Source organism: Centropristis striata, chromosome 14, assembly GCF_030273125.1.
Source record: "Centropristis striata isolate RG_2023a ecotype Rhode Island chromosome 14, C.striata_1.0, whole genome shotgun sequence".
In the NCBI taxonomy this organism is placed as follows: domain Eukaryota; kingdom Metazoa; phylum Chordata; class Actinopteri; order Perciformes; family Serranidae; genus Centropristis; species Centropristis striata.
This window is the reverse complement of record NC_081530.1, coordinates 35,201,465-35,228,468: the sequence shown is the minus strand read 5'-3', so window position 1 is coordinate 35,228,468 and position 27,004 is coordinate 35,201,465. Positions and strand designations below refer to the sequence as shown.

The window sequence follows — 27,004 nt, the reverse complement described above, 5'->3', positions numbered from 1 at the left end:
TGGTAAAACATTCTTTAAAAATCTGGGCACAATTTAGGAAATATTTTGGATTCCACAGTTTCTCTCTCCTGAGCCCCATTGCATCAAACCATCTATTTAAACCATCCTGCCAGGATTCTGTTTTTAATGAATGGCACAGGAAGGGTACCATGCGCTTTAAAGACCTGTTCATAGACAACAGCTTGGCGTCTTTTGAGCAGCTAAGTGAAAAATTCAGTCTCCCAAAGTCTAATTTTTTCAGATATCTTCAAGCAAGGCATTTTGTTCTTTCTCATTTATCTGGCTCTTCAATATCAACAGATCTCACCATTGTTGATAGAGTCCTCTCTATAAATCCACTTAAAAAAAAGTTAATTTCAGTTCTTTATAACATGATATTGGATCTTAGGCGCGCCTCCACGGACAGGCTTAGAACAGCATGGGAGGAAGACTTGGGTCTCCCTTTATCAGAAGACACTTGGACTTCCATACTGGTTAACTCAACCTCCCTCTGTGCGAGTCACAGCTTAATTCAGTTCAAAGTGGTGCACAGGGCTCATATCTCAAAAGCAAAACTATCCTCTATGTACCCTGATCAGCCCCCATTGTATCAAATGCGGTTTTGCTGAGGCTTCACTCATTCACATGTACTGGTCCTGTTCGAGCCTTACCAACTATTGGAGGGAAATTTTCCATACACTCTCTTGGGTGTTAGGCATCAGGTTGGAACCAAACCCGTTGATCGCTATTTTTGGGTTTGTGGAGGCAGAGGTGGAGTTATCCAAAGAAAAACAACGTACTATATCCTTTGTCTCCCTGCGAGCTAGACGACTGATCCTGCTCAGGTGGAGAGATGCCTCCTCTCCAACTCATGCACAATGGCTAGAAGAAATCATGTCCTGCTTAAAATTGGAGAAGGTTAGATACTCGCTAAAGCAATCAAGTGGGAGATTTCAGAAAACGTGGGGTACTTGAAGACTGCCATTAGGTGCAGCTTAGCAAAGCTAAGTACTCTGCTTATTTTTAGCGCAGGCTTTAGATGTGGCAATGTGCTCATATTATTGTAGTGTATTGGCAGTGACTAGGGAGGGGTTATTTTACATATGAAGATTTTATTTGTTATATTTTCCTTCTTTTCGGTAAATCGTTACATTTGGTTGTTTTGTTTTTTTGTTTGTTTGTTTTCTGTGTTCTGTCTGGACACATTGGTGCTAATTGTTGTACTCATGTCTACCCCATGTCTTTGTAATTACCATTCAGCATTGCACTTTTGTTATACTGAAAATCCTTCAATAAACAGATTTTGATTTAAAAAAAAAGTTGAGCTGTGTCTGTATGAAATGAGCTCTGTGTAAATATGAGAATTTCAGATGATTTCAGCGGTCCAGTCCGTCCGTTTACTGGCTTGCAACTATAATCGTCTCTGTTTAGCTTCAAAGGGAGTTTTTGACAAAGTCATCAATAAGAATGAAAGGCAGTTTTTTTTTTCTTATTCCTGTGTTTGACATCCAACCACAGAGCCAGACTAGCCTGGGTATACCCAGACTGCCTTGCGCGCTCGATTTAATTTCGAACTGCCAAGGGGTCTGGAAACTAGAGGGAGATCTTAGCCCTGTTTTAGGGATCCAATCACAGAGCGGGGAGGGACGGCAAGACGATGACGCATACTACCCGGCAGACGGAAGCTTGTAGTTTTCTTACGGATCCTGCAGCAGACGCGAAACTCTCTTTAGCTGTAGATGGTGTTTTAAATAGTTTAGAGCGAAAGTTGAAAGGCGAAAGGTCTCTCGGCGGCTCCGCTGCTGGCTCCGCTATTGTAACGCCGGTGATCTCGCTACCAGCCGGGGGACAGCGGGGCCGCCGAGAGACCCGCAGCAGCTTGTTTATTGCCCATAAAATCAGTGGATGTGTGTGGCAGAATGACATGAGGGGGAATAAAGCGTGAAAATAAATAATCTTGCAGAAAGCGAGAACTGGAGAAGCAAAGCAGCAGCAACACTCTCTCACAGACACACACACAACAAACATCCATCTCTGTTGCTCTACTACGTCATCTGGTATAACTGATCTGATTGGCTAAGAGCTACCTACAGACGCTTTGATAGACATTCTAAGCGTCCAATAAACGGCTCCGGAGGATCGTAAACCACACCTCCTCTACGGAGAAATACATTGCTCGTTGCCAGACTAGACCTCATTTGAGAATAGTCTGGTGTTAGCCAGGCTAGAGCCAGACATCATTACCCCCTGAAATTCTTCTGTGTCCCTCTTTTTTCTTATTGTTTTCATAGATCGGTCATTAATAGTAGTCGTTTCTGCAGATTTAAAGTACCATTTACAAACATAGAAGCAGTTCTTCTGTCCGTAACACACACAAATCCTGACTTTCAAATAAAATAACCTGCTCAGTGTAACTAAAGTAAAGTAACTAACCTGCTCTGTGTAACTGAAGTAAAGTAACTTACCTGCTCTGTGTAGCTGAATCTGAGGGTTGAAAACAGCGTCCAGTAGTTTCTGTTGTCGCTCGTTCTTCTCTTCTGAACGACAAAGTTGCTCCTCGTACTCTGCTATCGTTCTTTCAAACAGCCCAAATATCTCTTCAGCAGCCGCAGTCAGTCGCTGCTCCACCAGCGCTCTCACCGTTTGGACTTTAGACATTTTTCACACAGTGACACCAACTTTTTCTCCATACAAACTCCGTCAGAAACACAGTTTGCTCTCCATCAAACAGTCACTCTGACTAGCGCTGTGGTGCAAACCAGCTAGCTTGCTAAGCTAACTTGAATGTGTTTGTAGTCTACCGGGAGATGAGTCAGAGGTAAAACATCCAGAAAGAAAAGGTGAACAGCACAAAGTCCATTCAGACAGGTTTATCCGGACACACAGAGGCTCTGACGGATCACAACACAAATTTTCTCACGAACAATAAAGAAACTGCGACGAGCTGCCGTCTTGATTAAACAGCGGGAAGTTTGCCACAGTGAAGACGACAGCTTCCGGGGCATAGAAATTGGTGGGTTTCAAAATAAAACTCCAAATTTTCTGAAATGACAGTCTTCAACGGAAGATAAATTATTAAAACAGACTCATACTATTTCTCAAGGTGGTTGTTTGTGAAGCTTCCAGCCATAATTTGGGTCATAATAATAACAAAAAATAATTCAGAAAGTATGAAGAGCACTTCACTTTTTTCACATTTACTAATGTTGCAGCTAAAATTATTTAAATAAGGCATTTAAACAGAAGTTTAAAACGAACAATGGCCAATCAGGAGGAAACAAAAAAAACAAAACATTCTGTTTTAAAGGAATTATACAGTATTTCATATGCAAGTGAACATCAACCTTATTAATAATATAGTGAAGTATTAATGTCTGCTACCTTATTTTACAGGAGAGTCATTTCAGAGAATTCTAAATGTCCAGAGAACTTTTCAGTGAAAAACAACAACCTCACATCAGCTGACAGCTAAGACGGTACATACAGTAACTCTACTGTACTTGCAGCAACAACGATGCATTCATGCTCATTTCTTAATTCGTTTTGACGTTCAGTAGGAGATAGTTCTTAGATCAGATCTTTATATTCAGATTCCTGTCCATTCCTAATGCAAGCCACAATAGCAGTGTTGGTCCGAGTACTTCTGGATGTGGCAGGACTCAGAGTTGTATTTGAAGTCTGCTGTATACAGTGTGAACACGAATGGAGCCAGAACAGTCCCTTGTGGAGCCCCTGTACTGCTCATTAATGTCCCAGAAACACAGTTCCCCAACCTGAGATACTGTGGCCTTCCTGTCAGGTAATCAGTGATCCAGGAGATAAAGGAAGATCCACTCCCAGCTCTGTGAGCTTGTTTTTGAGTATGTTGGGTTGGATGGTGTTCATTGCGCTTGAAAAATCAAAGAACATGATTCTCACATAATGTGAGTTTCCTCGAGATGAGCAAGGGCACGGTGAAGCATATATAGAGGACAGCATCTTTCACTCCCATGTGTTGTTTGTATGTAAACTGCAGGGGGTCGAGGTTGTCTTTGACTTCAACTCTCAGTAGGCGTACAATCAGCGGCATCAAGGTCTTCATGATATGAGATGTGAGGGCTACTGGTCTGTAGTCATTAGGCTCAGCTGGACATTTTATTTTTGGTACCGGCAGAATGCAGGAAAAGCAGTAACTCTACTGTAACTGTAGCTACAACAATACATAAAGTAATTCTACTGTAACTGTATCTCTACTGTAACTGTAGCTATAACTGTACATACAGTAACTCTACTGTAACTGCAAGGTTCCGTTTGTTGACATTATTACAATGTTACGACTCAACAGATATGAATTTATATCGAGTTCTCACCGCTGAGAATCTGTATGAATCATAAATTGACTGCTGACTAGTGTGAGACACTGTTTTAAAAGTAGTTCGAGGCTTTCTAGCCAATTTCAAGCCAAACCTCAGAACAAATCTTGGTCCCGCCCAGGTTAGCTCTGCAGCGTGAGTTACCATGACGACCTAGCCAGGTTAAAAGAGAACCACCTTGGAGATACTGATAACCAGGGTTAAACCTCAGGTTACCTCGCTAACCCTGAAATCTCACACAGGCCTCTGAAATCACATAACAGGGATAGCTGGTTTAGGGATTTCTGGCCTAAATTAAAACACAGCATGCCTATCCTCGTATCACAAACTGAAGAAGGGACAACTTTCAGGCAACTTTGGGAAACCAAGAATGTTTTTTATTTTGTTTTGCTGTTAGAAAAAAATAAAGTTGTAATTGTTACACTTCTAAGATCAAATATTTAATTAAAACATCAGTTTGTCAACACTTGTTTTGTAAAACAAAAACAAATCTTACTAAAATATCTAAAGATGCTGAATGGACAAGTGAACATCAAATTTCACACCCTTCCCAACAAGAGATCACAACATATTTTGTACAAAAGGATTCCTAAGATCATCTAGTTTCATACCAATATGTGATGATCTTCTCTGTAGCCTTCAAACTGAATCTGCCACACCCTCCAAAATGTGCAAGGAGTTAATAAAAAGGCTTTCATTGTCACTGATGAGGACCTTTTACTAAGAGCATTGCTAGTTTACTTCCAATCACCACTGTCATCAGTCTCAGGTTCAGGAGAATCTCCAGTATCCTCATCAGTTTCTGGTTCATCTGGATTTGAGTTCCTGGCTGGTTCTGGTCTTCCACAGTCCTCTCCATTAGCTTCTGTTAGCATCTCTTCATGTGGGCTGCTGGCTGGAGGCTCTGCCTCTTTGTTCTCCTCAGCTTGATGAAACTTTGAGGACGAGCGGCCAGCACATTTATGTCTTTTGACCTGTGAACTACGGGCAAATCTTTTGCTACAAATACGGCAACTGAAAGGTTTCTCTCCTGTGTGAACTCTCATGTGTCTCTTCAGATCACAACTTCCACTGAAACCTTTACCACAAAATGAGCAGGTGAAAGGTCTCTCTCCTGTGTGGAATCTCATGTGTTTCTTTAAACCCCCACTCTGTGTAAAAGTTTTCTTACAAATTGAGCAGCTGAAATAATCTCTCTCTCCTGTGTGGAGTCTCAAGTGTTTCTTTAAACCATAATTCCGTGTAAAAGTTTTCTCACAAAGTGAGCAGCTGAAAGGTTTCTCTCCTGTGTGGAGACTCATGTGTTTCTTTAAAGATCCACTATGTGAAAAATTTTTCTTACAAACTGAGCAGCTGAAAAGATTCTCTCCTGTGTGGAGTCTCATGTGTTTCTTTAAAGTTCCACTCTGTGAAAATTTTTTCTTACAAATTGAGCAGCTGAAAGGTTTCTCTCCTGTATGACAAAGCATGTGCCTCTGCAGAACGTGCTTGTAGCCAAACCTTCTCCCACATTCAGAGCAGCTAAATCGTTTCTCACCACAGTCCTCTCCATCAGCTTCTGTTTCCATCTGTTCAGTCTGTGTTTGATGAAGCTGTGAGGACTGGGGTTTCTCTTCATCTTCTTCACTCTTCACAGGGACAGGAGTGAATGTGAACTTGATGATATCAGCCTCCTCCAGCCCCTGAAGCTGCTCTCCCTCCGGACTGGTCAAAGGTTCCTCCGGTTCCTCTTTAATGTATGGGGGCTCTGGCTCCTCCTGGTCCTGGTCTTGGTCCAGACTGCAGCTCCTCTCCTGCTGCTCAGAGGGAAACTCCTCTTTACCCACCAACAGCTTCTGGACATCTGCAGAGAAGGGTAAACACACAGAGAGGCTCTTACAGCAGCTCAAGTAGGGCTGCCACGATGCTTCTGACTGTTCACATGGCAGATAACGGACATGTACAAAGTGAGTCTTTTAACCCTTTTTCTTGCACAGTTTTAAGTTGTAAACATTTTTTAATTATTTTTGAAGACTGATTGCCTATTAAACGAATTAACCTGTACTGTGTAACTGAAGTAGAGTAACTGACCTGCTCTGTGTAACTGAAGTAAAATAACTAACCTGCTCTGTGTAACTAATCCTCTTTTTCCAACCCGGAGAAGCTTTACTCAATCTTTACGAACCTCCTGGTCCCACCAACCCCCTCTCCTCCCTCCTCCTGAGCCATTTCATCAACTTTTTCTTGGGAAAGATTGAGGACATACACTCGTCATTTACCCATCCAGCTTCAGAACTCGCCTCTCCTCCTTCCTCGTCATCATCTCCCACTGTCTTCAACTCAAGTGCTTAGCCTAGTAACCTCTGTCTGACCTACCACGATAATGTCTTCTTAGAATTATTCAAATATAATATAACAAGTAACTAACCTGCTCTGGGTAACTGAAGTGAAGTAACTAACCTGCTCTGTGTAACTGAAGAAAAGTAACTCACCTGCTCTGTGTAATTGAAGTAAAGTAATTAACCTGCTCTGTGTAACTGAAGTAAAGTAATTAACCTGCTCTGTGTAACTGAAGTAAAGTAACTAACCTGGTCTTTGTAACTGAAGTAAAGTAACTAACCTGGTCTTTGTAACTGAAGTAAAGTAACTAACCTGCTCTGTGTAACTGAAGTAAAGTAACTAACCTGCTATGTAACTGAAGTAAAGTAACTAACCTGCTCTTTGTAACTGAAGTAAAGTAACTAACCTGCTCTGTGTAACTGAAGTAAAGTAATTAACCTGCTCTGTGTAGGTGAAGCTGAGGGTTGAAAACAGCATCCAGTAGTTTCTGTTGTCGCTCGTTCTTCTCTTTTGAACGATGAAGTTCCTCCTTACACTCCGCTATCCTTCTTGCAAACGGCCCAAATATCTCTTCAGCAGCCGCAGTCAGTCGCTGCTCCACCAGCGCTCTCACCGTTTGGACTTGTGGATCTGGATCAGAGTTCCTGTCTGGTTCTGGTCCTCCACAGTCCTCTCCACCAGCTTCTGTTTTCAATTGTTCAGTTTGTGTTTGATGAAGCTGTGAGGACTGAGGTTTCTCTTCATCTTCTTCACTCTTCACAGGGACAGGAGTGAATGTGAACTTGGTGATGTCAGCCTCCTCCAGCCCCTGAAGCTGCTCTCCCTGCGGACTGGTCCAAGGTTCTTCCTGCTCCTCTTTAATGTGTGGGGGCTCTGGGTCCTCCTGGTCCTGGTCCAGACTGCAGCTCCTCTCCTGCTGCTCAGAGAGAAAATCTTCTTTAACCACCAACAGCTGCTGGACGTCTGTAGAGAAGGGTTAACACACAGAGAGGATTTTTTACACACAAGTGAACACACCATGCAAGGAGCAGTGGGCAGCACATTAATGCACCCGGGGAACTGGCGACTCTCCAGTTATAAGCTCGATTCCCAACCTCTGGACCACGGACTACTTTGCATGGAATGCGTCTCACTGTTCACCACATGGTGGTGCAGGTAAAAACCAATCAATTACTTTGTCAAAGACACCTTCTGGAGCTCGACGGAAAAGTCTGTGGTTGCAAGCCATTCAAAGGACGGACTGGACCGCTGAAATCATCAGAAATTCTCATATACATATTTAATAACATATTTAATTGTCTAGAGCTATTGTTGACTTCAGATTCCTGCTCTAATGTAGCTGATCATCACGGGTTGCAGCAGCACTGCTATTAAAAGTTGAGCTGTGTGTCTGTATGAAATGAGCTCTGTGTAAATACTAGAATTTCAAATGATTTCAGCGGTCCAGTCCGTCCGTTTACTGGCTTGCAACCATAGTTGTCTCTGTTTACCTTCAAAGTGAGTCTTTGACAAAGAAATCAATAAGAATGAAAGGCAGTTTTTTTTCTATTCTTGTTTTGACACCCAACCACACAGCCAGACATCATTACCCCCTGAAACTCTTCTGTTGCCCTCTTTTTTCTTATTGTTTTCATAGATCGGTTATTAATAGGAGTTGTTTCTGCAGATTTAAAGTAACATTTACAAACATAGTAGCAGTTCTTCTGTCCGTAACACACACAAATCCTGACTTTTAAATAAAATAACCTGCTTTGTGTAACTGAAGTAAAGTAACTAACCTGCTCTGTGTAACCAAAGTAAAGTAACTTACCTGCTCTGTGTAAGTGAAGCTTAGGGTTGAAAACAGCGTCCAGTAGTTTCTGTTGTCGCTCGTTCTTCTCTTTTGAACGACAAAGTTGCTCCTCGTACTCTGCTATCGTTCTTTCAAACAGCCCAAATATCTCTTCAGCAGCCGCAGTCAGTCGCTGCTCCACCAGCGCTCTCACCGTTTGGACTTTAGACATTTTTCACACAGTGACACCAACTTTTTCTCCACACAAACTCTGTCAGAAACACAGTTTGCTCTCCATCAAACAGTCACTCTGACTAGCGCTGTGGTGCTAACCAGCTAGCATGCTAAGCTAACTTGAATGAGTTTGTAGTCTACCGGGAGATGAGTCAGAGGTAAAACATCCAGAAAGAAAAGGTGAACAGCACAAAGTCCATTCAGACAGGTTTATCCGGACACACAGAGGCTCTGACGGATCACAACACAAACGTTCTCACGAACAATAAAGAAACTGCTACGAGCTGCCGTCTTGACTAAACAGCGTGAAGTGAGCCGCATTAAAGACGACTGCTTCCGGGGAAGAGGAGACTTGGATTTCAAAATAAAAGTCCAAAATTTCTGAAATGACATTTCCTCTGACAAACACACAGGAAGATGATTTATTAAAACAGACTCATAATATTTCTCAAGGGTGTTGTTTGTGATGCTTCCGGCCACAATTTGGGTCATAATAATAACAATAATAATAATCATTCAGAAAGTATTAAGAATCAAATCAAATCAAATCAAATCAATTTTACTTAAATAGCCCAAAATCACAAATCACAGATTTGCCTCAAAGGGCTTCACAGACTGTACATGGTATGACTCCCTCTGTCCTTAGACCCTCACACCGGCCAGGGAAAAACTCCTTAAAAAAAAAAAGAAGAAAAAGAAGAAGAAACCTCAGGGAGAGCGACAGAGGAGGGATCCATCTCCCAGGACGGACAGACGTGCAATAGATGTCGTTGTACAGGGCAGGTCAACAGAGTAGAATAGAGTAGATAGAGGTTGGGGGGGGAGAGGGCCCCGGTGTATCGTGTCCCCCGACACATTGGGCCTATAGCGGCATAACTAGGGGCTGGTCCAAGGCAGGCAAGTTTTATGTTTACTCTTGAATAAAGACAGGGTGTCTGCCTCCCGTACTGAGACTGGGAGATGATTCCACAAGAGAGGAGCTTGATAACTGAAGGCTCTGGCTCCCAATCTAGTTTTAAGGACTTTAGGAACCACAAGTAACATAGAATTTTGGGAACGTAGTGCTCGAGAAGGGTAATATGGCATTATGAGGTCTTTAAGATATGATGGTGCCCCCTGACCATTTAGAGCTTTGTAAGTAAGAAGAAGGATTTTAAACTCAATTCTGGATTTTACAGGGAGCCAGTGCAGCGAAGCTAGAACAGGAGAAATATGATCTCTTTTCTTGGTTCTTGTTAGAACACGAGCCGCAGCGTTCTGGACTAACTGAAGAGTTTTAAGGGATTTATTGGAGCAGCCTGACAGTAAGGAATTACAGTAATCTAACCTTGAAGAAACAAAAGCATGAACTCATTTTTCTGCATCCTTTTGAGACAGGATGTGTCTAATTTTTGTAATATTACGTAGGTGAAAAAATGCAGTCCTTGAAGTTTGTTTTATATGGGAGTTAAATGACAGATCCTGATCAAAGATAACTCCAAGATTCCTTATGGTGGTATTGGAGGCCAGGGTAATGCCATCGATGCTAATTAAGTCTTTAGATAATGAGTTTCAGAGGTGTTCGGGTCCCAGTACAATCACTTCCGTTTTTTCCGAGTTTAACATTAGGAAGTTGTGGACCATCCAGGTTTTTATGTCTTTAAGGCATGCATTTAGTTTGGCTAGCTGATCAGTTTCACATGGCTTGATTGATATATATAACTGAGTGTCATCAGCATAACAATGAAAGTTAATTGAATGTTTTCTAATTATATTACCTAGAGGGAGCATATAAAGGGTGAATAAAATTGGTCCAAGCACAGAACCCTGTGGAACACCGTGGTTAACATCAGTGCGCACGGAGGATTCGTTGTTCACATGAACAAACTGGAAACGGTCTAATAAGTACGATTTAAACCAGCCCAGTGCCGTTCCTCTAATGCCAATTACATGTTCCAGTCTCTGTAATAGGATACGATGGTCAATTGTATCAAATGCAGCACTCAGATCTAGTAAGACAAGGACAGAGACAAGTCCATTGTCAGAAGAAATTAAAAGGTCATTTGTAATTTTTACCAATGCTGTTTCTGTGCTATGATGAGTTCTAAATCCTGACTGGAAGTCCTCATATAAACTATTGTGTTGAAGAAAATCACAAAGCTGATTTGCGACTGCTTTCTCCAGGATCTTTTTCAGGAGGTTTAATTACAGCTACTTTAAATGATTGTGGCACATAGCCTGTTCATAATGACAAGTTGATTGCATCTAAGAAAGAAGTACCAGTTAAAGGTAGAACCTCTTTAAGCAGCCTTGTTGGTATGGGGTCTAGGAGTACCCGTTTCTAAGGCTCCAGGGTTTAAGGATGCCTCAGTACCAGTTAATGGCAGCAGGTAGTGAATTTTATTTCTAATAGTTATAATTTTCTCATTGAAAAAGCTCATAAAATCATTACTAGTGAGGGCAATAGGAATACATGGTTCAATAGAGCTGTGACTCTCTGTCAGCCTGGCTACAGTGCTGAAAAGGAATCTTGGGTTGTTCTTATTTTTCTCAATTAATGACGAATAATAGGCTGATCTGGCTTTACGGAGGATTGTCTTATATGTTTTAAGACTGTCCTGCCAGGTTAAAAGAAATTCATCCAGCTTAGTTGAACGCCATTTCCTTTCGAGCTTAAGTGAAATTTGCTTCAGTTCACGGGTTTGAGAATTGTACCATGGAGTTAACTTTTTCTGTTTTATTATTTTCTTTTTTAGTGGGGCAATAAAATCTAGCGTTGTTCGCAGTGAATCTGCAGTACTGTCGACAAAGTTATCAATTAGGGAGGGACTGAAGTTAACATAGTCCTCTGTTATGTTGGAGCACGACAAAGAGTTAAAGACAGGTGGAATCACTTCCTTGAACTTAGCTACAGCACTATCAGATAGACATCTAGTGTAGAAACTCTTGCTTATTAGCGAGTAGTCCAGTAGCAGGACTTCAAAAGTTATTAAATAATGGTCTGATAACACAGGATTTTGTGGGAAAACTATTAAATGTTCAATTTCAATCCCATACGTCAGCACAAGGTCGAGGGTGTGGTTAAAAGAGTGAGTGGCTTCATGGACTTTCTGATTAAAGCCAATTGATTCTAGTAAGGAGATAAAAGCAGTACTAAGGCTATCATTATCAACGTCAACATGAATATTAAAATCACCTACAATAATTACCTTATCTGTAATTAGTACTAGGCTTGATAAAAACTCAGAGAATTGTGATAAGAATTCAGAATATGCACCGGGAGGCCGGTAAATTATGACAAATAGGATTGGCTGTTGGTTTTTTCAGGTTGGGTGTGAAAGACCCAACCAGCAGGTTTTGGGGTAATTAGAAGGTTTGACTCATATATCGCTGCAACTCCTCCTCCTCGGCATGTGCCACGAGGGATATGAGTATTAATATGACTAGGAGGAGAAGATTCATTTAGGCTGACATATTCTTCATCACGCAGCCAGGTTTCAGTTAGACAAAGTAAGTCAATATTGCAATCTGATATTAACTCATTTACTAATAAAGCTTTAGATGATAAGGATCTAATGTTGAAGAGTCCACATTTAATTATTTGGGGTTTTTGTTTATTTGCAGTTGAAGTTTCAATTTTTAGGTTAGGTTATTTTGGGTAACTCCTCTTATGATAGAACCTGGTTTAAATAACTTAACTTTGGGAGGACGGGGGACAGACACAGTCTCTATGGGGTTTTGGGTGGATGACTGCTCAAAGGGAAAGGCAGAGAAGTGTTTTACACTGCGACTCTGCCTCCTGGTCTCAACTCTGACTTGTCACGGGTTTGGACCGCTAATAAACTTGGTCAGGTTGCTCGATATGAGAGCGGCTTCATCCAAAAACATAAAGTAATTCAACTGAAACTATATCTCTACTGTAACCGCAGCTACAATGATACATACAGTAAATCTACTGTAACTGCACGGTTCCGTTTGGTGACATTTTTACAATGTTACGACTCAACAGATATGAATTTATATCTAGTTCTCTCCACTGAGACTCTGTATGGATCATAGATGGACTGTTGACTAGTGTGAGACACTGTTTTAAAAGTAGTTAGAGGCTTTCTAGCCAATTTCAAGCCGAAGCTCAGAACAAATCCTGGTCCCGCCCAGGTTAGCTCTGCAGCATGAGTTACCATGGTGACCTAGCCAGGATAAAAGGGAACCACCTTGGAGATACTGATAACCAGGGTTAAACCTCAGGTTACCTCACTGACCCTCAAATCCAGCTTTGTAGTACAGGCCTCTGAAATCACATAACAGGCATAGCTGGTTTAGGGATTTCTGGCCTAAATTAAAACACAGCATGCCTATCCTCGTGCCACAAACTGAAGAAGGGACAACTTTCAGGCAACTTTGGTAAACTAAGAATGTTTTTATTTTGTTTTGCTATTTTAAAAAAAAATGTAATTGTTACACTTCTATGATCAAATATTTAATTAAAACATCAGTTTGTGAACTTTTGTTCTGTTAAACAAAACAAAAATCTTACTAAAAAATCTAAAGATGCTCAATAGACAAATAAACATCAAATTTCACCCCCTTCCCAACAAGAGATCACGACATATTTTGTACAAAAGGATTCCTAAGATCATCTAGTTTCATACCAATATGTGATGATCTTCTCTGTAGCCTTCAAACTGAATCCACCACACCCTCCAAAAGGTCCAAGGGGTTAATAAAAAGGCTTTCATTCTCACTGATGAGGACCTTTTAATAAGGGGTTTACTAGTTTACTTCCAATCATCCCTGTCATCAGTATCAGGTTCAGGAGAATCTCCAGTATCCTCATCAGTTTCTGGTTCACCTGGATTTGAGTTCCTGGCTGCTTCTGGTGTTCCACAGTCCTCTCCATCAGCTTCTGTTTGCATCTCTTCATGTGGGCTGCTGGCTGGAGGCTCTGCCTCTTTGTTCTACTCAGCTTGATGACGCTTTGAGGATGAGCGGCCAGCACATTTATGTCTTTTGACCTGTGAACTACAGGCAAATCTTTTGCTACAAATACGGCAACTGAAAGGTTTCTCTCCTGTGTGAACTCTCATGTGTATCTTCAGATCACAACTTCCATTGAAACCTTTACCACAAACTGAGCAGGTGAAAGGTCTCTCTCCTGTGTGGAGTCTCATATGTCTATTACAAGCTGAACTATGACTGAAACTTTTACCACACACTGAGCAGCTGAAAGGTTTCTCTCCAGTGTGGAGTCTGAAATGTCTATTCCGAGCTGAACTATGACTGAAACTTTTACCACACACTGAGCAGCTGAAAGATTTCTCTCCTGTGTGGACTCTCATGTGTGTCTTCAGATACTGACTTCGCTTGAAACCTTTACCACAAACTGAGCAGGTGAAAGGTTTCTCTCCTGTGTGGCGTCTCATGTGTGACTTTAAAGTATAACTCTGTGTAAAAGTTTTCTCACAAACTGAGCAGCTGAAAGGTTTCTCTCCTGTGTGGATTCTCATGTGTGATTTTAAAGTTCCACTTCGTGTAAAAGTTTTCTTGCAAACTGAGCAGCTGAAAAGATCCTTTCCTGTGTGGCGTCTCATGTGTGACTTTAAAGTTGCACTCCATTTAAAAGTTTTCTTACAAACTGAGCAGCTGAAAGGTTTCTCTCCTGTGTGGAGTCTCATGTGTGACTTTAAAGTTACACTCCATGTAAAAGTTTCCTTACAAACTGAGCAGCTGAAAGGTTTCTCTCCTGTATGGAGTCTCATGTGTGCATTTAAAGTTTTACTCTGTGTAAAAGTTTTCTTACAAACTGAGCAGCCGAAAAGATTTTCTCCTGTGTGGAGTCTCATGTGTACATTTAAAGTATCACTCCGTGTAAAAGTTTTCTTACAAACTGAGCAGCTGAAAAGATTCTCTCCTGTGTGGAGTCTCATGTGTTTCTTTAAAGTTCCACTCTGTGAAAATGTTTTCTTACAAATTGAGCAGCTGAAAGGTTTCTCTCCTGTATGAGAAAGCATGTGACTCTTCAGAACGTGCTTGTAGCCAAATCTTCTCCCACACTCAGAGCAGCTGAATTGTTTCTCACCAGCACTAAATCTGGAATCTCTGAAAGGGCCGCCATCTTTTTTCAAACAGTTCAAACCTGACTGAGGTTCTCTGGTCTCCTTGCAATCAGCACTGTTATCAGTCTCAGGTTCAGAAGAGTCTGCAGGCTCGTCACCAGTATCAAGTTGTAAATGTGGTTCTGGATCAGAGTTCCTGTCTGGTTCTGTTCCTCCACAGTCCTCTCTATCAGCTTCTGTTTCCATCTGTTCAGTCTGTGTTTGATGAAGCTGTGAGGACTGAGGTTTCTCTTCATCTTCTTCACTCTTCACAGGGACAGGAGTGATTGTGAACTTGGTGATATCAGCCTCCTCCAGCCCCTGAAGCTGCTCCCCCTGCTGACTGGTCCAAGGTTCCTCCTGTTCCTCTTTAATGTGTGGGGGCTCTGGGTCCTCCTGGTCCTGGTCCAGACTGCAGCTCCTCTCCTGCTGCTCAGAGGGAAACTCTTCTTTAACCACCAACAGCTGCTGGACGTCTGTAGAGAAGGGTAAACACACACAGAGGTTTAGGATTAAGATTAGATTAAGATTAATTACTTTATGAATCCCACAAAGGGGATATTCATCCTCAGCATTCAACCCATCCTCATTTTTTACACACAAGTGAACTCCAGTTACAAGCTCGATTCCCAACCTCTGGGCCACGGACTGCTTTGCATGGAATGCGTCTCACTGTTCACCACATGGTGGTGCAGGTAGAAACCAATCAACTACTTTGTGAGCTCAATGGAGAAGTTTGTTGTTGCAAGCTATTAAACGGATGGACTGGACTGCTGAAATCATCAAGAATTGCCATATACATATTTCATAACAAATTTAATTGTCAATAGCTATTGTTGACTTCAGATTCTTGCTCTAATGTAGCTGATCATCACAGGTTGCAGCAGCACTGCTATTAAAAGTTGAGCTGTGTGTCTGTATGAAATGAGCTCTGTGTAAATATGAGAATTTCAGATAATTTCAGCGGTCCAGTCCGTCCGTTTACTGGCTTGAAACCATAGTTGTCTCTGTTTAGCTTCAAAGGGAGTCTCTGACAAAGTAATCAATAAGAATGAAAGGCAGTTTTTATTCTTATTCCTGTTTTGACATCCAACCACACAGCCAGACATCATTACCCCCCGAAACTCTTTTCATAGATCAGTCATAGTTGTTTTGCAGATTTAAAGTAAAATTTACACAGTTCTTCTGTCCGTAACACACAGAAATCCTGACTTTTAAATAAAATTACCTGCTCTGTGTAAGCGAATCTGAGGGTTGAAAACAGCGTCCAGTAGTTTCTGTTGTCGCTCGTTCTTCTCTTTTGAACGACAAAGTTGCTCCTCGTACTCTGCTATCGTTCTTTCAAACAGCCCAAATATCTCTTCAGCAGCCGCAGTCAGTCGCTGCTCCACCAGCGCTCTCACCGTTTGGACTTTAGACATTTTTCACACAGTGACACCAACTTTTTCTCCACACAAACTCCGTCAGAAACACAGTTTGCCCTGAATCAAACAGTCACTCTGACTAGCGCCGCGGTGCTAACCAGCTAGCATGCTAAGCTAACTTGAATGTGTTTGTAGTCTCCTGGGAGATGAGTCAGAGGTAAAACATCCAGAAAGAAAAGGTGAACAGCACAAAGTCCATTCAGACAGGTTTATCCGGACACACAGAGGCTCTGACGGATCACAACACAAACTTTCTCACTAACAATAAAGAAACTGCTACGAGTTGCCGTCTTGATTAAACAGCGTGAAGTTAGCCGCATTAAAGACATTTTCCGGGGCAGAGGAGACGATGGGTTTCAAAATAAAAGTCCAACATTTCTGAAATGACAGACTTACTCTGACAAACACACAGGAAGATTATTAAAACAGATTCAAAATATTTCTCAAAGTTGTTGTTTGTGATGCTTCCAGCCACAATATGGGTCATAATAATAATAATAATAATAACAATAATAATAATCATTCAGAAAGTATTAAGAACACTTCAGTCGTTTCACATTTACTAATGTTGCAGCTAAAATTATTTAAATAAGGCATTTAACCAGCAGTTTAAAATGAACAATAGCCAATCAGGATGAAGCAAAAATAAAAAACATTCTGTTTTAAAGGAATTATACAGTATTTCATATGGAAGTGAACATCAACCTTATTAATAATATAGTGAAGTATTAATGTCTGCTACCTTATCTTACAGGAGAGTCATTTCAGAGAACTCTAAATGTCCAGAGAACTTTTCGGTGAGAAACAACAACCTCACACATAAGACGACTGCTACGACACATACAGTGTTAACTGCAGCTACAATGATGTACACAGTAATTCTACTGGAACTGCACGGTTCTGTTTGGTGACATTAATACAGTGTTACGACTCAACAGATATAAATTTATATCTAATTCTCACCACTGAGAATCTGTATGGATCATAGATTGACTGTTGACTAGTGTGAGACACTGTTTTAAAAGTAGTTAGAGGCTTTCTAGCCAATTTCAAGCTGAAGCTCAGAACAAAACCTGGTGAGTTACCATGGTGACCTAGCCAGGTTAAAAGAGAACCACCTTGGAGATACTGATAACCAGGGTTAAACCTCAGGTTACCTCACTGACCCTCAAATCCTGCTTCGTAGTACAGGCCTCTGAAATCACATAACAGGGATAGCTGGTTTAGGGATTTTGGGTCTAAATTAAAACATAGCATGCCTATTCTTGAACCACAAACTAAAGAAGGGACAACTTTCAGGCAACTTTGGTAAACCAAGAATGTTTTTATTTTGTTTTGCTGTTAGAAAAAAATAAAGTTGATATTGTTACACTTCTACAATCTAATATTTTATTAAAATATTACTTTGTGAACTTTTGTTTTTTAAAACAAAACAAAAATAAACAGAAAGGAGATAAATATCATATCACATCATGGAAAAGAAAGTATTGTTTAATTATATTGTAGCTAAATTTCATACACAGAATAAATATTTATAAAAGTTACTACAAGCTTTGTAGCATTTAAAAAAAGACTTGAAAATCTTTCTCGAGTCCTTTAAAAAGATTGAAAAATGAGTATATTAACAAAAACAGATTGTATATTTCATACAATTTCATTTTTAATATATTATTAATTTATTTATTTTTGATAGTTTAGTTTAATTTCCTTGTACCACCTAAAATTGCTGCTATATAACATGCTCAATAAACAAATAAACAACAAATTTCACTCCCTTCCCAACAAGAGATCCTGGCTGCTTCTGGTCTTCCACAGTCCTCTCCATTAGCTTCATGAGCTGAACTGTTCAACTCCTGGTAAACCATCATGAGACAGAAGTTAAACAGACAATTTTTCAGCCTAACCTGGACAGCAAACTAAAGAATGGACACTTTCTGACACAGAGTAAAAGTATTTGTATAGAACCATTGAAAAACAAAGCACCAGAATGTGCTAACAGAGGACACAGAACAGACTTAAACCTGAAATGAACATGCCAACAGGATGTTAAGAGGCTGATTAAACAGAAACCCTGAAACTAAGAAACAACAACTGTGATGAGGACCATTTCACTGAATTTACAGCAGACTGAGTTCTGCTTTACTTCCAATCACCACTGTCATCAGTCTCTGGACCATCTGGATCTGAGTTCCTCGCTGCTTCTGGTCTTCCAGAATCCTCTCCATCAGCTTCTCTTTACATGTCTTTGTGTGGGCTGCTGGCTGGAGGCTCTGCTACTTTGTTCTCCTCAGTTTGAAACTTTGAGGACGAGCGGCCAGCACATTTATGATTTTTGACATGTGAACTTCGGGCATATCCTTTTCTACAAATATGGCAAGTGAAAGGTTTCTCTCCTGTGTGAACTCTGATGTGTGACTTTAAAGTTCCACTCTCTGTAAAAGATTTCTTACAAATTGAGCAGCTGAAAGGTTTCTCCCCTGTGTGAATTCTCATGTGTGACTTCAGATACCCACCATAACCGAAACCTTTACTACACACTGAGCAACTGAAAGGTTTCTCTCCTGTGTGGACTCTAATATGTCTCTTGAGAGCTACACTATGACTGAAACCTTTACCACACACTGAACAGCTGAAAGATTTCTCTCCTGTGTGAACTCTCATGTGTGACTTCAAATTTCCGCTCTGTGTAAAAGATTTCTTACAAATTGAGCAGCTGAAAGATTTCTCTCCTGTGTGGAGTCTCATGTGTAGCTTTAAATTATACTTCTGTGAATAAGATTTCTGGCAAACTGAGCAGCTGAAAGGTTTCTCTCCTGTGTGGAATCTCATGTGTCTATTCAGATCGCACTTGTAGCCAAATCTTTTCCCACACTCAGAGCAGCTAAATCGTTTCTCACCAGCACTAAATCTGGAATCTCTGACAGGGCCGCCATCTTTTTTCAAACAGTTCAAACCTGACTGAGGTTCTCTGTTCTCCTTCCAATCAGCACTGTCATCAGTCTCAGGTTCAGAAGAGTCTGCAGGCTCTTTGTCAGTATCAGGTTGTAAATGTGGCTCTGGATCAGAGTTCCTGTCTGGTTCTGGTCCTCCACAGTCCTCTCCATCAGCTTCTGTTTCCATCTGTTCAGTTTGTCTTTGATGAATCTGTGAGGACTGAGGTTTCTCTTCATCTTCTTCACTCTTCACAGGGACAGGAGTGATATCAGCCTCCTCCAGCCCCTGAAGCTGCTCCCCCTGCTGACTGGTCCGAGGTTTCTCCTGTTCCTCTTTAATGTGTGGCGGCTCTGGGTCCTCCTGGTCCTGGTCCTGATCCAGACTGCAGCTCCTCTCCTGCTGCTCAGAGGGAAACTCTTCTTTAACCACTGACAGCTGCTGAACGTCTGCAGGAAACACAGAAACACACAGTGAGGAAAAATACACAGTCTGTGTATTCATCTCTGTTTGACACAGATTGTTGAAACTACAGTTCCCAAAATAATTTGGGTAAATAAAATGAAAACAATGATAACACTATTGCGACTGTGCCCGTTTGGTTAAACGTTTAATTACCCTGAGCGGCCAGCACAGCAGAGAGGAACTGTGTAACTGAAGTAAAGTAACTAACCTGCTCTGTGTAACTGAAGTAAAGTAACTAACCTGCTCTGTGTAACTGAAGTAAAGTAACTAACCTGCTCTGTGTAACTGAAGTAAAGTAACTAACCTGCTCTGTGTAACTGAAACAAAGTAACTAATATGCTCTGTCTAACTGAAATAAAGTAACTAATCTGCTCTATGTAACTGAAGTAGGGTAACTAACCTGTTCTGTGTAACTGAAGTAAAGTAACTAACCTGCTCTGTGTAACTGAATCTGAGGGTTGAAAACAGCATCCAGTAGTCTCTGTTGTCGCTCGTTCTTCTCTTCTGAACGACAAAGTTGCTCCTCGTACTCTGCTATCGTTCTTTCAAACAGCCCAAATATCTCTTCAGCAGCCGCAGTCAGTCGCTGCTCCACCAGCGCTCTCACCGTTTGGACTTTAGACATTTTTCACACAGTGACACCAACTTTTTCTTCACTTCTTCTCAGTTTGTCTCAGACTAGCCGCGGTGCTAACCAGCTAGCATGCTAAGCTAACTGGCTGTTTGTAGTCCGGCGGATAAAGATATAAATATTTATATAAATATCGATTTCAGCAGGAAATCTTCCGTGTTTGTCCTTTCAGACAGATTTATCCGGAATCACAGCGGCTCTGAAGGAGCTCATTTCGCGCTGTCACTGGTTAATGAGAGGCTCGGCGGCGTCACGTTCCTAACGGCAACACCGGTTGCATCACTTCCGGCGTCATACAGCCCTTCAAAATAAAACCTCCAGAAGCCTTTCAGTCACAATAATGTAAATAAACTGTAATATAATTCACCGTGCAATTTAAATACTTTTATCTGTGTAATAGTGCGACTTCTCTGTTTATAATGGTGCTAATTTTTATATTTATTCTGTTTAGGCTCTGACGGATCACAACACAAACTTTCTCACTTACAATAAAGAAACTGCTACTAACTGCAATCTTGATTAAACAGCGTGAAGTTAGCCGCATTAAAGACGACAGCTTCCGGGGCAGAGGAGACGATGGATTTCAAAATAAAAGTCAAAAATTTCTGAAATGACAGATTTCCTCTGACAAACACACAGGAAGATAAATTATTGAAATAGACTCAAAATATTTCTCAAGGTTGTTGTTTGTGATGATTCCAGCCACAATACGGGTCATAATAATCATAATAATTCAGAAAGTATTAAGAGCACTTCACTCTTTTCACATTTACTAATGTTGCAGCTAAAATAATTTAAATAGGGAAATTAACCAGGAGCTTATTTTCTGAATGTGACCAGAAAAATAAGTTAACATTAAATGTAAAAAAAAATGATTTTATAATATTTACAGGAAAAAAAAGAAAAAAAAATGTAAATCCAGTGCTAAGATCACTATTGGGGATAACGACATTACCCAGGTTTCCTCCACCAAATTTTTAGGGGCATTAATTGAAGAGAGGTTGTCTTGGTCGGAGCATATTAAACTTGTCAATAACTATTGAAATCTATTGGTATCATCAGAAAAATGTGCGGTTTCAAATCTCAGAATGCTCTAAATATACTGTATTATAGTTTAATTTAGCACTTATCCTTCTAATTCACGAAAATTATTAACCACACAAAAGAAATTTGTTAGATTAGCCACCTTGTCTAATTGTCACCATCTGCCCCTCTGTTTAAGAAACTTCATATATTGTCAGTCTACGATATTAATATACTTCAATCATGCATATTGATTTATAAATATAATTATCTTTCCCACTTGCTGCTAAATTTTTTACAGTTAACTCTCAGATCTATTCTTACAAAACAAGACACACCGATAAACTTCATCTTCCTTTTTGTCGCACTACACATACTCAGTTTTCTTTTGCTTACAGAGGCTCCATACTTTGGAATTCTCATATTCATGTAGTTAAATTATCTTCATCCCTTAATAATTTTGAGTTAAGACTGAAAGCTTCCCTGTTAAATCAAGACTCCGTATAGTTTATTTTCCAGTACAGTTGTCATTGTTTCATTATCTCTTATACACTCACATAGTTAATTTACCCTTATACACACTGATGTTTTTATTTCTGACTATTTTGTGTGTGTGCTATAAAATGGCACTTGTATTGCTTTCTTTTTTGTTGTTATTTGTTGTTGGTTTCTCTCTTTGTTGTTGTTGACGTACTTTTGAATTTTTGTATATTTCTTGGGGAGGTGCTTTATATAAGCCCATATAGGGTTTTTTAACCTCCCCCGCACTTACTATTCTTGTTTAATTTCTGTTTTTTGTTATTTTATTTTCCTATGGTGCAAAATAAAAAAATAAAATAAAAAACTGACTTTTAACAGCCGGAAATGACTGTTAACAGCCTGAACTGTCTCTGACTGACTGTTAACAGTCAGTTCAGACAGAGATGCTGATAAACAGGGTTAAACCTCAGGTTAACTCACTGACCCTCAAATCCAGCTTTGTAGCAGAGGACTATGAAATCACATAACAGGGATAGCTGGTTTAGGGATTTCTGGCCTAAATTAAAACACAGCATGCCTATCCTCGTAACACAAACTGAAGCAGGGACAACTTTCAGGAAACTTGGAAACCAAGAATGTTTTTAATTTGTTTTTCTGTTTGAAAAAGTTGTAAATGTTACACTTGTACAATCAAATATTGAATTAAAATATCAGTTGGTGAAAGTTGTTTTGAAAAACAAAAAAAACAAAAACAAATTAATATCATATCACATCATGGAAAAGAAAGTATTGTATAATTATATTGAGATTGTTGGTACATTTCATACAAACAGAATACATTTTTATAAAAGTTACTATAAGCTTTGTAGCATTTAAAAAAGACTTGAAAATCTCTCTTGAGTCCTTTAAAAAGATTGAAAAAGATGTTTGCATCTCTTCATGTGGGCTATTGGCTGGAGGCTCTGCCTCTTTGTTCTCCTCAGTTTGATGAAACTTTGAGGATGAGCGGCCAGCATATTTATGAAAGGTTTCTCTCATGTGTGGACTCTCATGTGTTTCTTCAAAGTTTGACAATGTGCAAAAGTTTTCTTACAAACTGAGCAGCTGAAAGGTTTCTCTCCTGTGTGGACTCTCATGTGTGACTTTAAATGTCCACTCCGTGGAAAAATTTTCTTACAAACTGAGCAGCTGAAAGGTTTCTCTCCTGTGTGGAGTCTCATGTGTGACTTTAAATTTCCACTCTGTGTAAAAGTTTTCTTACAAACTGAGCAGCTGAAAAGTTTCTCTCCTGTGTGGAGTCTCATGTGTGACTTTAAAGCTCCACTCTGTGTAAATGTTTTCTTACAAACTGAGCAGCTGCAAAGTTTGTCTCCTGTGTGGAGTCTCATGTGTGACTTTACAGTTCCACTCTGTCTAAAAGTTTTCTTACAAACTGAGCAGCTGAAAGGTTTCTCTCCTGTGTGGACTCTCATGTGTGACTTTAAATGTACACTCTGTGTAAAAGTTTTCTTACAAACTGAGCAGCTGAAAGGTTTCTCTCCTGTGTGGAGTCTCATGTGTGACTTTAAAGTTCCACTCTCTGTAAAAGTTTTCTTACAAACTGAGCAGCTGAAAGGTTTCTCTCCTGTGTGGAGTCTCATGTGTGACTTTACAGTTCCACTCTGTGTAAAAGTTTTCTTACAAACTGAGCAGCTGAAAGGTTTCTCTCCTGTGTGGAGGCTCATGTGTGCCTTTAACTGTCCACTCAGTGTAAATCTTTTCCCACACTCAGAGCAGCTAAATCGTTTCTCATCAGCACTAAATCTGGAATCTCTGACAGGGCCGCCATCTTTTTTCAAACAGTTCAAACCTGATTGAGGTTCTCTGGTCTCCTTCCAATCAGCACTGTCATCAGTCTCAGGTTCAGAAGAGTCTGCAGACTCGTCCTCAGTATCAGGTTGTAAATGTGGATCTGGATCAGAGCTCCTGTCTGGTTCTGGTCCTCCACAGTCCTCTCCATCAGCTTCTGTTTCCATCTGTTCAGTTTGTGTTTGATGCATCTGTGAGGACTGAGGTTTCTCTTCATCTTCTTCACTCTTCACAGGGACAGGAGTGAATGTGAACTCGGTGATATCAGCCTCCTCCAGCCACTGTAGCTGCTCTCCCTCCTGACTGCTCCAAGGTTCCTCCTGTTCCTCTTTAATGTATGGGGGCTCTGGCTCCTCCTGGTCCTGGTCTTGGTCCAGACTGCAGCTCCTCTCCTGCTGCTCAGAGGGAAACTCTTCTTCGCTCACCAACAGCTGCTGAATGTCTGCAGGAAACACAGAAACACACAGTGAGGAAAAATACACAGTCTGTGTATTCATCTCTGCTTGACACAGATTGTTGAAACTATAGCTTCCAAAATGCTTTGGGAATATAAACAGGAACCATAACATAACTTACAAACCTGCTCTGTGTAGGTGAAGAATATTAATTACACTGCTCTACAACAATGTTACACACAGTAACTATTGTAACTCTAATGTAACTGCATTTAACATACGTAAGTAACTAACCTGCTCTGTGTACGTGAAGTAAAGTAACTAACCTGCTCTGTGTAACTGACTTTAAGTAACTAACCTGCTCTGTGTAACTGAAGTGAATTCTCTAGCCTCCTCTATGTAACTGAAGTAAATGAACTAACCTGCTCTGTGTAACTGAAGTAAAGTAACTAACCTGCTCTGTGTAACTGAAGTAAAGTAACTAACCTGCTCTGTGTAACTAAAGTGAAGTAACTAACCTGCTCTGTGTAACTCAAGTAAAGTAACTAACCTGCTACGTGTAACTCAAGTAAAGTAACTAACCTGCTCCGTGTAACTGAAGTAAAGTAACTAACCTGCTCTGTGTAACTGAATCTGAGGGTTGAAAACAGCGTCCAGTAGTTTCTGTTGTCGCTCGTTCTTCTCTTTTGAACGACAAAGTTGCTCCTCGTACTCTGCTATCGTTCTTTCAAACAGCCCAAATATCTCTTCAGCAGCCGCAGTCAGTCGCTGCTCCACCAGCGCTCTCACCGTTTGGACTTTAGACATTTTTCACACAGTGACACCAACTTTTTCTCTACACAATCTCCGTCAGAAACAGTTTGCTCTCCTTCATACCAGTCACTCTGACTAGCGCCGCGGTGCTAACCAGCTAGCATGCTAAGCTAACTTGAATGTGTTTGTAGTCTACCGGGAGATGAGTCAGAGGTAAAACATCCAGAAAGAAAAGGTGAACAGCACAGAGTCCATTCAGACAGGTTTATCCGGACACACAGAGTCTCTGACGGATCACAACACAAACTTTCTCACTAACAATAAAGAAACTGCTACAAGCTGCCTTTAGTCAAGACGACTAAACAGCGCGAAGTTAGCCGCATTAAAGACGACAGCTTCCGGGGCAGAGGAGACGATGGGTTTCAAAATAAAAGTCCAAAATATCTGAAATTACAGAAGGAAGGTAAATAATTCAAATAGACTCGTGGTCGGTAGCGTCCCATGTGTAGAGGCTACAGTCCTCGCTGCAGCTGGCCCCGGTTCGCGTCCCGCATCGGACGGCCCTTTACTGCATGTCATTCCCCTCTCTCTGCCCCGTGTTTCCTGTCTCTCTTCAACTATCCTGTCCATTAAAGGCATGAAAAAGCCCAAAAAAATACATTTAAAAAAAAAAAAAAATAGACTCAAAATATTTCTCACTGTTGTTTGTGATGCTTCCAGCCACAATAGGGTTCATAATAATAATACTGATAATACTACTACTACTACTACTACTACTAATAATAATAATAATAATAATAATAATAATAATAATAAAAAGAAGAAGAAGAAGAAGAAGATTTTTTGAGTTTTGATTTTTAAACAGCACTTTATTTACAGTTGGCACTTATCAAAACAAACAGTTACTTATTCAAAGCAACAGTTTAAAAATGAAGCAAATTCCAGATCTCCACTGTTAACCTGGCACAAAAGCTCTTTATGAGCCCACTGTTGTGCCAAAACATCATAGTGTGACCCTGTGGAAGCAAAACTCCAGCTTCAATCTGGCGTTCACGTTGTATCTCCACAGGGTCACAGCATCTCCCTGTAGTCTGTCCCTTCGAGTCAGGTAGATTGACATTTTACCTTCTCCAACTTCTTCTTCCGTCTTTTTTTTGCCTAACTCCACAAATAAAACCAGGGATAGTAAAAAATGACACCAAATAGGTTAAACACATGATTTGAAACATTAAAAATTCCTGTCAATCTCCTGCACTCAGTAAAAACATGAAAAATGGTGTTCATTGCGCTTGAAAAATCAAAGAACATGATTCTCACATGATGCCAGTTTCCTCAAGATGAGCAAGGGCACGGTGAAGCATTCTTAGAGGACAGCATCGTTCACTCCCATATGTTGTTTGTATGCAAACTGCAGGGGGTCGAGTTAGTCTTTCACTTCAGCTCTCAGTAGGCGTATAATCAGCCGCATCAAGGTCTTCATGATGTAAGAGGGTAGAGGGTGTAACAAGGGTGGAGGCTCAGGTGTAAGAGGGGGGGTAGATGCAGCTTTGGAGATGTACTCATGTTGAAGAGGAGGAGGAGGAGGAGGAGGAGGAGGAGGAGGAGGAGGAGGAGGAGGAGGAGGAGGAGGAGGAGGAGGAGGAGGAGGAGGAGGAGGAGGAGGAGGAGGAGCATTGGCATTGGGTGAGGCCGCTGTATTGAATCTGTTGAACAACTGGTCAAGTTCATGAGTTCTTTCTACATCACCCAACACTGGCTGTCTTTTCTTGTTGTTGTAACCAGAGATGGTGTTGATTCCTCTCCACATTTCATGGATGTTGCTGTTCTATAGATTTCTCTCCAGTTTCTCCTTGTATTCCACCTCTGCTATCTTTAGTCTCTTCTTCAACTTGTATTGTACATGTTTGAGCCGTACTTTGTCACCATCTCTAAAAGCTGCCTTCTTCTCATTGAGGATTGCCTTTAAATCACTAGTAATCCAAGGTTTGTTATTGTGGAAACAGCGTACAGTCCTTGTAGGTATGACCGTGTCTCTACAGAAGTTCATGTAATCAGTAAAGCAGTCAACCTGTCTGTCAATGTCCATATGGTTCTCCTCTGTTTCCAGCAACAAATTCCAGTCTGTACATTCAAAGCAGTCCTTTAGAGCCTCAGTTGCCTCTGGTGTCCATTTCTTTACTGTGAGTTTGGTTGCAGGCTGCCTCCAGGGTTTGTAACAAGTCTCCAGAAGAACTAAGTTGTGATCGGATCGACCAATTGGGGGCAAAGCAGTAGCTCTGTAAGCTTCTGTAAGATTTTCTTGGGGAGGTGCTTTATATAAGCCCA

At 40.7% G+C, this 27,004-nt stretch overlaps 4 protein-coding genes across 4 annotated transcripts; all 4 read right to left on the bottom strand.

The window, feature by feature from the left end:
• Positions 1–4,701: 4,701 nt before the first annotated feature.
• LOC131984819 (zinc finger protein 773-like) lies at positions 4,702–8,929 on the bottom strand. The gene is made up of 3 exons (XM_059349797.1): positions 8,461–8,929; positions 7,089–7,613; positions 4,702–6,174 (listed from the first exon to the last, which is right to left on the bottom strand). The coding sequence occupies exons 1-3, from the start codon at positions 8,651–8,653 to the stop codon at positions 5,069–5,071; spliced, it is 1,824 nt and encodes a 607-aa protein (XP_059205780.1). The 5' UTR covers positions 8,654–8,929; the 3' UTR covers positions 4,702–5,068.
• A 4,219-nt stretch (positions 8,930–13,148) lies between these two features.
• LOC131984821 (gastrula zinc finger protein XlCGF26.1-like) lies at positions 13,149–16,440 on the bottom strand. The gene is made up of 2 exons (XM_059349800.1): positions 15,958–16,440; positions 13,149–15,205 (listed from the first exon to the last, which is right to left on the bottom strand). Exons 1-2 carry the CDS (start codon positions 16,148–16,150, stop codon positions 13,593–13,595), a joined length of 1,806 nt encoding a protein of 601 aa, XP_059205783.1. The 5' UTR covers positions 16,151–16,440; the 3' UTR covers positions 13,149–13,592.
• A 1,135-nt stretch (positions 16,441–17,575) lies between these two features.
• Positions 17,576–19,247, bottom strand: LOC131984889 (gastrula zinc finger protein XlCGF49.1-like). Its single transcript, XM_059349882.1, has one exon. The coding sequence runs from the start codon at positions 18,980–18,982 to the stop codon at positions 18,389–18,391; it is 594 nt and encodes a 197-aa protein (XP_059205865.1). The 5' UTR covers positions 18,983–19,247; the 3' UTR covers positions 17,576–18,388.
• A 3,047-nt stretch (positions 19,248–22,294) lies between these two features.
• Positions 22,295–25,247, bottom strand: LOC131984836 (zinc finger protein 501-like). The gene is made up of 2 exons (XM_059349818.1): positions 24,541–25,247; positions 22,295–23,973 (listed from the first exon to the last, which is right to left on the bottom strand). The coding sequence occupies exons 1-2, from the start codon at positions 24,731–24,733 to the stop codon at positions 22,718–22,720; spliced, it is 1,449 nt and encodes a 482-aa protein (XP_059205801.1). The 5' UTR covers positions 24,734–25,247; the 3' UTR covers positions 22,295–22,717.
• Between the last annotated feature and the right edge of the window lie 1,757 nt (positions 25,248–27,004).

Bases quoted from the DNA above. Each gene is read 5' to 3' on its own strand.
- LOC131984821 (XM_059349800.1), bottom strand. From the start codon at position 16,150: ATGTCTAAAGTCCAAACGGTGAGAGCGCTGGTGGAGCAGCGACTGACT. The intron at 15,206-15,957 runs GTAATTTTATTT...CCTTCTCTACAG, and splicing joins GATTCGCTTACACAGAGCAG to ACGTCCAGCAGCTGTTGGTG.
- LOC131984889 (XM_059349882.1), bottom strand. From the start codon at position 18,982: ATGAGATTCCACACAGGAGAGAAACCTTTCAGCTGCTCAGTTTGCCAG.
- LOC131984836 (XM_059349818.1), bottom strand. From the start codon at position 24,733: ATGTCTAAAGTCCAAACGGTGAGAGCGCTGGTGGAGCAGCGACTGACT. The intron at 23,974-24,540 runs GTTAGTTACTTT...TGTTTCCTGCAG, and splicing joins GATTCAGTTACACAGAGCAG to ACATTCAGCAGCTGTTGGTG.
- LOC131984819 (XM_059349797.1), bottom strand. From the start codon at position 8,653: ATGTCTAAAGTCCAAACGGTGAGAGCGCTGGTGGAGCAGCGACTGACT. The intron at 7,614-8,460 runs GTAAGTTACTTT...CCTTCTCTACAG, and splicing joins GCTTCACTTACACAGAGCAG to ACGTCCAGCAGCTGTTGGTG. The intron at 6,175-7,088 runs GTTAATTACTTT...CCTTCTCTGCAG, and splicing joins GCTTCACCTACACAGAGCAG to ATGTCCAGAAGCTGTTGGTG.